At 35.4% G+C, this 13,043-nt stretch overlaps 1 protein-coding gene across 1 annotated transcript in view; it reads right to left on the minus strand.

The window, feature by feature from the left end:
* The window catches only part of FBXL17 (F-box and leucine rich repeat protein 17), a 280,966-nt gene that overhangs the window by 14,789 nt on the left and 253,134 nt on the right, over positions 1 to 13,043 (minus strand). The window contains exon 8 of the mRNA XM_048931384.1: positions 3,830 to 3,972. Within this exon, the coding sequence (XP_048787341.1) occupies positions 3,830 to 3,972 (143 nt within the window). The remainder of the gene's footprint in view (positions 1 to 3,829; positions 3,973 to 13,043) is intronic.

Raw genomic sequence — 13,043 nt, forward strand, 5'->3', positions numbered from 1 at the left:
AAATGCTCATTAGAAAAATTCCATCCTAAATACATGCCCCCATTATGATGATCTCATGGTAATGTCAGCGGGTTTTATGAGATTTCTAAATACAACGACATTTATTTTTCAGGCAAAGAACGTATTGCTCCTGTGGTGTGCATGTTAGATGGTAAAGAACATGATAAAAAGAAAGGTCATGGCAACAGCAGTTTGATGAGAAATGAATAATTTGATTATTTTCATGGTGTGGATCAATAATGCTCTGCATCTACTGAGACCCACTGCCTGAGGGCACTTAGATAATCAATGGCATAAAACAGAGCCCGCCTTTGCCCAAGCTTGCAGCCTCTCTGATCTTTCTTGGGAGGACCCTTGACGCCTTTAATTTGTGTCAAGAGCATATCAAAGAAATTCCACAGAGCCTGGGTCATAAAGGGTATTTTAGTGGCAACCATTTGAAGTCTACGTACATATGTTCCTTATGTAACTCTGTTTAAGTACTTCCTCTCCAATGCCTAGGAAATCCTAGAAAGGCACAAATGCTACCTGGTACCAGTGTAATATTCAGTGCCTTTGAAAAAGATGGTTGGTTGGATGGGGAAAATCTAACCCATTCTTCACTGTAAGCTGGCAACAGTCCAAACACAAGAATTTCAGTCAACAGGGCATGTAAATAAACCCTTTTGCACCACCCAAGAATTCCCTCTAATGATGTGCTGGACATTGACATTTTTAATTTAAAAGAGCAGTCACTGGAAAAAATTAGTTCTGCATGATACTGGGGAGAGACAGTTGAAGACATGGTTTTCTTCAGTAATTTCTCTGTTCATTTGCAGTGAAAAAAGGGAGCTGGCATCTTCCAGCTGCCAAAAACTTTCAAGTCAAGGATACTTACTTCATTCTGTCTGTGTTGCTATTTTTCCCATCAGGGCTTCACAAGCAAGAAAATGTTTCCCAGTGGTAATCCTAGTACTACAATGCTTTAACAGTATTTCCTCACTTAACAAGTTTGGCTACCATACTTTGAACACGCACACAAGCGTGCACACACACACATGCACATGCACACAAACGTACACACAAGCAGGCATACAGTCAATGCTGCTTTCCTATCTGCCTGGAATCTTTGCCAGAAAATACAATTTTTTCATCTTGCAATTTACTTTAACAAGACAATAGATGATGTGTAAAGAACTAGGAAAGCATTAACCAGCAATTAAGAAAAATACGGACTGCAGTACATAGAGTTTAAGCAATGAGGTAGTAAAACTTGTTTTCAGCATCAACGTCATTGATTTTCTATAGCAGCTGAAGACTGGATAAAATTATTGCACTTATTAGATCTCTGCTGATTGTTCAACATTTACTAAATCCACAAAATAAATACACGTAAAATTGATCAGGTGATTCAGGGTCAGATCTAATTCCCAAGGTCAAGTAACCCTTTGAACATACTCTAAGTACATAATCTTAGCACAATCCATCAAAGAAACTCACACACTCTTTTCTTCTATTGGCTCTTATAAAACACTAAAGTTTAGGAGATTAACTGGAGTCAGCTTCAGTAGACAGAGCAATTCTTCCCAAGTGCTAAACCTCTCCCTGCAATGAAAACTTTCTGAAGCTGGGTTTACAAAATGCTATTGCTAACTTTACAACTGACCTAGAAATTACTATTCACCACCACTGTGGATCTTTTTTTGTTTGTTTGTTTGTTTGTTTTCAACTGTCTTCTGTAAAGTATTGCAAAAGACTCATGGTAATGTTTTTGAGCATGAAGCAGCTTAGAATTAAAAAACATGTTTCTTCAGGTCATATCCAACTAGAAGTTTGCATACCTGAGAGATATGCTTATGTTGAGAATCACAGCTGGACCCTGAAGTTTGGTTTGTGATGACTGAAGAATATACAGTCCCTGTAGGTGTATTTTCAGATCTGAAACCAGAGACTGAACTTCCAGTGACTTCTAGCTATTTATTCCCTGATCCCAGACATCTTCCTCTCTCACCTCTGAACTATGCCATGATTCCTGAAGCATATATATAGAGTGATGTTCTCTCTCCATTCTAGGTAAAAACATCTTCGTCTAGGAGCTTAATGAACATGGAGAATAGAATGTAACTAGTAATAACTATGAGTAAATGCTATCTAGACAACAATAAAACTAAATTCTGTGTCTTGTATGGGAAATGCACTGGTTTCATCTTTTCTCAGCTTTTCTCTCATTTGCTATATACAAAAAGATGGAACTGTTAGGAATACAACTGAATATATAGCTGAATAAGAACATGTAAGTTAGCTTCAGAAAACAAGTGATGTGCTTCCAGCAGCTATGCATTACCTTGTGGGTTCAATTTGCTTATAATTAGAGTGTGAAACGGTGTCAGGAGAAGGCAGCCCTCTGAGAGACGTGGGAATAATTCCCAAAGGAATGCTATATTGTACTTTACAATACACTGTCAGTAGTATTTGACATGGTTTACAAAGTCATGAAAAAACTAAACTACATCCCAGGAATCACATTTTTCTCCTTTATGGATGGACAAAAGGGTGATGAGCCTTAGGGGAAGAAGCAGCAGAAGAAATATATTTGATAAAAGACTGTATCATATATCCAAATGTTTAAAAAACACCTGTCTATACCCACAACATTTGGGTTGTGAACTAAGGTGCTCTAAACACAGAGGTTCCAGTCAAGATGTTTGTTATTGGTGAGTCTTACTATACATACTACAATATTTTCCACGTTTGAACAAATCTAGAGTGAAAATCTTTTTTTCTGCATGTTTATACTGAAATGAGTAAGACCAGAGTAGAGTAACGAAAAGAAAAAGGCAGAGAGAGCTTTTGTTGTTAGTGGAACTCAGGGGCTTCTGAAGCTAAAATGTGAGGGAAAAGCTTCAATTTGAAGAATATTAATTCAACATTAGTTTAAATATGTTCATAAAGATACAGAACAAATATATTAATAGAGTCTCTGAAAACAAGTAAGACATGAATGAGCTAGACTTGTCTTTCCTCACTCTGAACAATGTTCCTACTTCTTTGGCCACTCCACCAAACTGACATTTTGAGTGCAGTCTCCCTAATTCATTAGCTTGAGCACAAGGCAATCATGCATCCCCTTTTTTTCCCCGAAAGGCTTTCAAGCATAAATGTTATGTAGCTATGCCTCCCTCTCAGCTGAGGAGAAAAGTTACCACTTACACTGAGTTCAAAATGTGAAATAATATTGTGTAAAAAAAGAAATGCTATTAAAAATATTGTTTTTAGTAAAATTATCTTATAGGCATTTCTAATAAATTCCAAGTGAGAAAGCTAGATATTAATTTTTTTACATTTTTATTTCTATTTTGAAGTGTTATGGTTTTATTCAAACCTCTCCCTGTTTTCAAGACTATTACATATGAGCAAGAACACAGACCCATACAAAATCACACTCTGGAGGTAGCACTGCAGTATTTTTAGTATTCTATTGTTTCTTTTTTCTTCTTTTTAAAACAGAGAGCAGTCTATCATTGTAATGGCATGACATACCAATCACTTTTAGCCAAAAATACTCAAAATCCTCAGAGGGCAGATTTTACATAAAACTTGTGTGACTACTTGAGGTTGTAGGTGTAGCCTGTGGGTGTATTTTGAAAATCTATGTCAGCAAAAATTTTTTAATGCTCTTTTTAGCTCTCTAGATACTTTTTAGCAAAGTTTACCACAGCAGTGAACACCAAGCCTATTCATACAACAAGACACAAAGACTCCCTTTCTCTCACTCTCACATTTACACACATCAACACTCACTCTCTCACTTACGTTGAAGCAGGTACCTGTTCATGTGAATGCTGCTTACCTGATCACATCTCATCAGCCCTAAGTATCTGAGGGACTTGCTGCTTTGTGCAATTTGGGTGGCTCCATGGTCTGTAATTTCCTTGCACCATCCAACATCCACTGTCTCTATTGTCATGCTGTATCGTCCAATGGCTATCAGAGCTGGAAAAAAAGTGAAAAATATGAGCCACAGAATTAGAAAAGACAGTTATACATAAGCTCAGTTATATGTATACACTAAATGACAGTGAAAAGGAATTGTCAAAAGCTTTTATGTACCTTGTAGTAAATACTGTATTTTAGCATTTTGTAAGTATAGATTAGCCACCAAATTAGGAATACAGATGTGCAAATACATACACAAAAACCCAGAGATAAACAGATCTTTTGATATATTTTTCTTTCCATTTAATTCACACAAATAGGCCAGCTAGCATAGCTACTCCATGAGAACTCTTCTGATTTCTTTATTTGGAAGGATCAAAGACAAATGAATTGAGATTGAAATAACAACAACATTTAAAAAAACCCTACCACACCATTCAAAGAAAATAGCTGATGTTGATAAAATTAACACCTATTTTTTCAACAAAATGACTTTGCAAAGACAGCACAAAGAATAACAGGACATTTCCTGTGTCAATGAAGAAAAACAAATTTAGGAAACCCTGAAGGTATCTTACATCATGTATTTTACAACAATATTCTAAAAGTGCATTTCCTAATGTTTATTATGATGATGTGACAACAATCATGCGCTTCACTTCCATGTTTTCTTCAGGAACACTCTTATAATTAAAACCAAAAAAATTAAAAGGCCAGGAGGAGGAATTGAAACAGGAACTTGAATTTGAACTTCCAAAAAAAGAAAGGAAAGAGGAACTGGAAATCAATCCTAAAAAGACTGAAAACCACTGAGAATCTGGACAACTTGGACAAGCTTTCTCATGACATGGGCGGTTTGGAATGACATACAGGATTCAGATCACTATCACCTTGGTCACCAGAGATTATAAAACCTGTCAGGAAATGTGGGCTCAGAAACTGTTAGTCCAGTTGTAGTTTATTAACAGCAATGAGCAGCTGCCTTCAATAGCTGAAAACTCAACTTAAGAAAAAGTCCAAGGCTTTCAGTGCAGGAAGTCAAAAGGCAGGATGTTTGCTTTTCTTATTCTAGATGTAATGCAGTTGCTGAAATGGAGATGAAGGAGTGACTTAGTAAAAATAATGGAAATATCATTAAGGGCAATATACTTCATCAGATGTAGGCTGTTTTTTCTGTTCATACTACAGAGCCTGCTGGCATGAGAAGAAAAAGTTATGAAGAGCTGGTAGCTTTCGATATTAATCTGAGCTAATCAGAGTATATCTGAGTGCTGGAAGCAGAGAGAACCTACCTGACCTTGCATTAGTTTTGTTGAGACCTGTACTAATGGCAGAGGACAGCAAGGATAATTTGTTAAGTTTTAAATATTCAGGTGGACTTGATTTGCAACCAAAATCAGCCAAATGAGGCCAAGTACATTCTTACAAGCTGTGGAAGATGGAGTGGAACACAATTTTTTTTTTTCTTCCCAGCAGTTCATCAAAAAAAGAGCAATGATAATTGAATCTCATAGCTGACATAAAGAACTTTTGATACAGTTATCTGTGTAGTTTCATTATGATTTCGTTGATTTTTACATGACAATACCAACTCCCTATTTCCAGTACATCCCTAAAAACAAATCCTAATTCTGCAGATGGAGAAATTTTTACATAACAGAACATAAACCTTGTACTTTGTTCCCACAGCCTTTTAAAAATATCGCTATGATAAAAGTCAGGGGAGAGAGGCTGAAACTTCCAGTACTTGTTTTGTAATAACAAAAGCTAGAGGAATTTCAGAATACTTCATGAAAAATGTTTTAGACTTAAATGTCTACTTTAGAATACTATCAGCTAAATAAAATTCAAAACACTTTTTGTTTTTGAATATTTCTGCTAGTTTCTGTAAAGTTACTATAATCTGTCATCATAATGAGAAACAAAAAAGCACTCATTTCCAAGGCTTCATGAAAAAGTGATAAATGGAAGAAAATCAGCAGAGGATACCTTCAAGGGAGTGACATTAAAGATCATCAGATGTCACTGGTGAAGAATTCTCCTAGTAAAGGTATTACAGAAAATTAGACATTTAACTTCTAAAAGCTCCTTCACAACACTTAGGTTAGAAGAAAATATGGAATGATGCTGTTGCAATATTAAAAAAAGGTGTTAACGTTCAATGAAGAAGGCTCAAGATGAAAACCTCAACTGAGGATCATTATTCCAATTAGCTATCTTGAATGTGGCTTAACACAAGAAATTTCATGCAGGTATTTCAGTTTGCTCATAGCGAACAAACTGTAAGAATAAAATATCCATTTCTTACTTACATACGTAATTATATAAAAAAATATGTACAACCATTTTATAACAAAATGTAATTTAAGCAGGCTTTAGTAGCATTTAATAGCAAATCCTTGTATTTTGGCATTTTGAGGGGGAAAACATCTGATTTCTAGAGCAGGACTTTAAATCATATATAAGTTTTACAATTTTTTATAAGAAGCTAAATATTTATTTTGAACTAATGGAAAAGGGGTTTAATAATTATTGAAACAAGGACAAAACAGCTATCAAATAACATATTATGAAGCCTCTTTGCAAAACTCGCCTTCAATGAATGAATAAATAAGATAATCCAGAGTCTGGAAAACCTAAATAACTTCTGTAAATGACTTTCATTTTTACTTCACTTTACTTTACATTCTGTAAATGTAAAAAACGTGGTTTTTGTTTTTTTTTTCTTCATTCTCATTATTATATTCTGTTGATTGCCAGATAAACCAGAACATGTGACTTAAAGGTAGTGTAAGACAACTGCCATATTTTTCATTCAAGTAATAATACTTGCAGGAACAATACTAAAAGAAATAAAAATGCCTGAACCTATGCCGGAATATGACAAAAATTGACTGAAAAAAATAATCCAACTCTGTGATCTTGGAGGTTCTTGGGGAAGAACACATTTTACAGTTCAGATTGATTTGCCAGCAATTGTTAATCTGATGCCTTCACTTGTTCTTCACTCTAATGTATATGAAAATAAATAGTGATATTTCATGCTGTAATTGATCTATGTGTCTGATCTGTGTTTCACGTATGTTTTAGGCCATATGTTCAGTATGTTTTAGGCCAGTGATGCCTGTGGTACACTTCAGGTTTGGGATGGCTGCATGGGCAGTCCTTTTGTCTGGCTGGCCTTTCCTTTGCAGCATATTCACCAGTGTCTCTACTCTGACTTCTTGTGGAGCCTACAGATAACATATGCACATATTTGGTTTCCCGTTCAACAGTACTAAGTAGCTGGGTAAACAGGTACCTTTAGTAAATAGGTACACACTTTTCTTATTTAATTACAAGTGATGCTAGAAATCAATTATGGTATTACAGATGGTGTCTGCCTGATGGCTGTTACGACATTCTCTCAGTGTTCTAGCAGAAAATCACAGATTTATGTTCTACTTTGCTACTCTTTGTCCCCAGATTAGCAGATGTCTTTCTGAAAAAAAAACAAAATATTTTGACAAGTGCATATTCAAAACATTACACTGTGTGATATATCACAACAGTTAATCTATGAAATGCACAGAGCACGCCACTTGAAAAAACTGAGAGCATTTTTAGAAAACATTAAATGTGTGTAATTGCACCCTTGTGAGAACAGTGTTGGTCAGAGAAGATACCTACTATTCAGCCGCTGGCAGCACCCGAAATAGAGGCTAAAGAAAGAACATGAAACAGATGAAAATATAATGATGCTTTCACCAAACACTTTCCTCACCTGAAAAAAATTACAATTTGAACCTTCTGAAGTGAGGATGGTGGCTGCACACTTCTGTAAGTCCATCTAATCAGCCATTTTACATGAAAAATCTGTTAAGACATCCTGCATTACAGAGTACATCTGTTCGGCTGCCTTCTGCTTTGAAAACCACCTTCACTTGCTTGTTTTGAATCTGCCCTAAAACTTGATCCCTTTTGTGACTCCTCAGCTCCCTTTCAAATGCTTTCTGGAAATCCCAGCAGACTGTATCAACCAAGCCTTCCTTATTCCTTGCTGACTTCTTCAAAGTACTCTGATATGACCGTGAAGCATAATTTCTCTTAACGACGCTGTGTCAACTCTTCCCCAATATGTCATATTTATTTATGTGTTCACTAATTGTACTTCTAATTATTGCTAATTTGCCTTACACAGATGTCAGGTTTATCAGTTAATATTCCTCTGATCTTCCCTGAAACTTTTTTTGAAATACCTCTGCCAAAACAGTCCTATGTTAGTTAAGCATGGTGAAGTTAAAGATTAGACAGCTGTTAGCATCCCGACTACTTTAACTGTAAGTCTTTTTGGAAGTCTGGGATACACACAGTTCTTCTGCTTTAATTAGCAACATTCTTTAATATCTGGCAAGTTTCAGCCAGGAAAATGTTTGCACGGCTCAACAGATTTCCCCCCCCCCCCTATTCTGACTGCATTTGCCCACAATAAACAGAACACACTGCTATTCTCAGAAAGCTAGGCAGTTAATTTAACAAGGACGTGTGCAGCAAAAGCTATATGAAGTAAGTCTGGATTCTTTGTCTTTGGAACTTGTAGCACAATCTGCAATAAAGAACAGCTAAAGGTGTGCTTCTATCTGATGAGAGCCAGGCTCTAGATGCAGCAAATGACAAACCAGAAAAACTGCACACTAAGGTTGAGGTGAGTGCACAAAAAGCCACCATTTCATTTACACTTGCTGGCTTTGACATATGAACTTCTCTGTAAGTGAATATTTAACAGTACATCCAATTCTTTTCTCTCCTTTTTCATCCTTCCACTTATTTTGGCAAAAGCAAGTTTTCATATTTCTTTTTGCAGAGTTAGGTTGGAGGAATGGAAATCAACTGATGTACAGCTCCTACAAAGCAGAAGATAAAGTGTAATGTCTCTAACTGGAATTGGAAAATCACCCCCACAGCCTTGAGCTGTATTAAGTAAAAATTTATCCAGTTACAGTGTTACTGGTAGTTTGTTGCAGCCAAGAGGGTGAAAGGGCACAGGCAGGACCAGGTACTGGTCTTTCAGATGATCATTTGGAATAGCTGGGAAAATAAAACAGATTTTGTCCATAGAGCACCACCATTAGAAACAAGCAGGAATTTAACTAAATTTCATTTTAAACGGGTGTAGATATTTGCATCTACTACTGTGGGCAGAAGTGACTGCATTAAAATGGAAAGATCTAGGAAGGCATTGAGCTCCTGAGTTGGCAAAACTAGAGGGATGAGGCTGCTGTATTTATTTCAAAGGTTAGGCTTGGAAAGCTCTAGCTCACAGTGTATCATCTTCAGGCTTTCCTCCTTATTTCTGCATATGTAGTAAAAAAAAAAAAGAAGATAATAATCAGAATATAGTATTATCCTATCAAGTTTCAAAAATTGCAGTAACTAACATTTATGATCTGACTAATCAGGGTCATTCCTAAGCATGAGAATGTTGCAACAAAGAAAGTAACATACTTGTCTTTCATATGAAGAGCCATTATTAGACCCAATCTTAATTTAATTTTAATGCATTTTAAAATCTGGAAATAAATAGTCTAGGTTTTACATAATTTTTACCTTTTAAATTGCTTAGAAATCTAGTATATTAAGCATAATTACATCAAATAAAAGAGATTTTTTACTAGCACAAGCCTAATGAACAATAGAATACGTCCTTAATAATTCCCAGTTCATTTTTAACAGAAAATAAAACTCTGTGAGATTTTCTGTGTTGTTCTCCACCTATCATCGCCTAACACAATGTGAAAAAAAAAAAGCACTGCATTTGGTCAGCCTTCAGTAAGAACTGAATAGAAACATCTTTAAAAATTACCACTGACATCATCTTGGCACTGGGGGCACTGTATGTGTATGTATGCAATCACTCAAAACACACTCTAGCACTGTTTATTCCACTCTTTCATCATTAATGACAAAAGCATGTAAATGCTCAAGAATTAGCATTTAAAATTTCGAAATTCTCTAAAGGTTTTACGCAGAGCAGAAATCAATCAGTTCTCCACAAATTGCCAAGTAATAGTTTTCTTATGAAACTTTCCATTATCTTTTATTTATTATATAGCTAAAAGCTATTAAGGTGGCTTCGATAGCCATCCACTTACTCATGAAAAGCCCAATGTACAACAAATTGTGGTGAAGTTCATGAGAGTTAAAATTCCAATAGACATAATAAAAAGAAAATTAGCGAAGAAAACTATGCATCCAGATGTTAAAAAAACATGTAATAGTTCAACTTCACAGACTGTGCAATTTCTCCTTCAGCTGGTGGAGTTACATCTATTTAAAAGAGCAAAGCTCTGGAGAAGCTGCAAAGAAAATGTATGAATGAAACAATTTAAATGGGCTTTTCTATCTGTAGTTTACTTTATCTACTGAATTAGAAACAAAACAGAAAGATATAAATCATGCAGATAAACATTTGAATGCATTGAAGTTTTACCACACAAAAACTAGTTTGATATTCCTTTTTTCAGTAATTTGTGGAGAAGTATTTATAAACTAGCCTGCAGTTAAACACAAACACTCATCAATTGTATAATACACAGTTCAATACACAGACAATATATTACCAGATAGTTTTAAAGTATTGCAATATTTAAGAACTAAAATTAAAACATTAACCTAAATATGCTACTAATATCCTCTACAGTACACAACAGATTAGCTACTGGATACTTACTTAACATAAAGATTGCTTTTAGATGGAAAAGACTCTGCTTTATGATTGCACACATAAAAAACTTATTTTCTAAAAAGTTTAGCAATCATTCAGGTTCTTTCCCTGAATGAGGGTGACAGAATTTGATTCTTCAGAGCTAATCTTGATGCCATCAGCAAAACATTGATGAGTTTATACACATCATATTAACAGACAGGATTTATGGTTACTCTCTGCATCGATGAAGTTGATGGTTATCTACCATGCAAATTACATGAGGTCTTGCAATGCAGCTAATCTGTTATATCCAGAGACACATATACTATATGTCTAATCCCATTTCCATGTGCCATAAATGATTTGCTGCTCTAACTGCAGGCAGTGGTTGAAGAAATCACTGCATGAATTCCCTGATACTGTCTGTTGCTCAGAATAGAGAAATCACAGCTCATAGTGCACGTTGTTTCTGCACTGGAATAAAACTTGCTGCATGGTACAGCTTCTTATAATATACAATTCATCTACTCCTGTTTCATATTTGTGAAAGTATTTCCTTAACTACATACATGTTTGTTGAATGCTTATTGATATAAATCATGCATCAAGCCCTGCGGTTCATCTGCTATAAAACAGAAGCTACTATAGGTGTATCAGTCAAAAATTTCACTTTGTGCTGGCTTCCCAGTCCTAAATCCAATCCTGCTCTGCCTTGTGTGTCTAGATGACATGTAACATGCCTTATATAACATCTACATTTCAGTGCCACCATGAATGACAGAATCATACAGTGGTTTGGGTTGGAAGGATCATCATCAAGTTCCAAGCCCTGCCACAGATCTGCCAGGTGCGAGATTAACTGCTAAGTCAAGTTTAATACCATAGTTACCCCTGAGAAACAGGGTAAGTAAAGGGCTATGAATTCCCAGGTAGAGTTAATCTTGGTGCCTCGTTTGCCTTTCATCTTGCAATTTTGCAAGTCTACCCTGAATAAAAACATACACAAAACAGTACGTTTGTACAGAAGTTATTCAAAAAACTATCTGTTGGCAGGTGGTTTGTGGCAAAACTCTACCATAAGTGAGAAATGAAATAAAGACAAACAAAACAACAAGAAAGTAGAGTGATCTGTCAAAATCATCTTTGTCGTACAACTACTAAACATCTGTTTCTGCATAAACCTGCATTCAAAAGAAGACTAAAATCGTACAGAATTGAATGCGACATGCATGGTTTTGTTTTGCTTGTAAACTTCTCATAAAAATATTATTGAATATCCATTTCAGAGATGGTCTTAAGAAAAAAGCAGACCTCAGATTTCAAGCTGATTGAAAACAAGCTCTGTATTCTCTGTTGCCTGATGACAATACAAGGTAACCTATTTTCTTTTTACTATTTTGCATGGGAGTAATTTCTGTGTTCACAGTCATATTCTGATCACAAGTAGAAGACAGTAAGCCTGAACGTGGTCTACAGAAAAATTATGGAGCTAAATCAAGAACATGTGAAAGACACAAAGATGACTGGAGACAGCAAGTGCAAATTTACTGTGGGAAAAACACGACTGGCCAACCTGATTGAATTTATATGATGAGATGGCTGGCTGTGTAGACAAGGAATATGTGAATAATTTTGTATCAGGGGAGAAATCTGAATGTCTACAGTACTTCCTCGAGAAGTACAGGAGTCTTACAGATGGTGTTTCCTTTCCCATTTCAAAATTGGAAACATTTTTGTTTCAAGGTAACGAAACTAGCATAAATATCCTAAGCTGCAAAAAACAAGGAAAATGAAATACAACCTTTTCAAAATAGGTAATGTGGTTTGAGTTTATCTAAACAACACATATCTGTGAAAGCTGTTATTTCTAGCTGGCACTGTGTCCAAGAGCTTAGTGACATTCAGAAATGAGTCACTAGCGACTGAAAACATAGATCTAACTAGCACCTAAAAATAAAGGCTATAGCCCTGACTGACATGACATGATACACATGCAACAAGTAAATCAAAAGAGATATGAACAAAAGCTTTTTTTTTTTTTTTTAATTATTTTTTTTTAAATCTGGAATCATTATAGAATTGGAGTACGTGCTGCTTATGAATTTCTGTGAATGATTTAAAAGCTGAAATACGGAGCGCTTCAGGGGCTGTGGAGACAGTAACAGAATACACAATGTTACATACAGACCAAATGAAAAGCTCACAAATTTTTGCTGGAACAGCTTGAGTTGATAACGGGCAGAAACCAGATAAATCACTTAGAATATACAAAAGCTTATTTATAAAATTATGGAATATATGTACATATAATAACAGCACAATCAAAATCACATACTAAACACCACTTATTATGATGAATGTGTTGAATTTGGAAAAGCCGAATCTCAGAGAAGAAATAAAATTGAGGATGCTGAGATGCTGATTTTCAAAAAAAAAAAGCAAA

The sequence above is a fragment of the Lagopus muta genome, chromosome Z, assembly GCF_023343835.1.
Source record: "Lagopus muta isolate bLagMut1 chromosome Z, bLagMut1 primary, whole genome shotgun sequence".
NCBI classification, from domain to species: Eukaryota; Metazoa; Chordata; class Aves; order Galliformes; family Phasianidae; genus Lagopus; species Lagopus muta.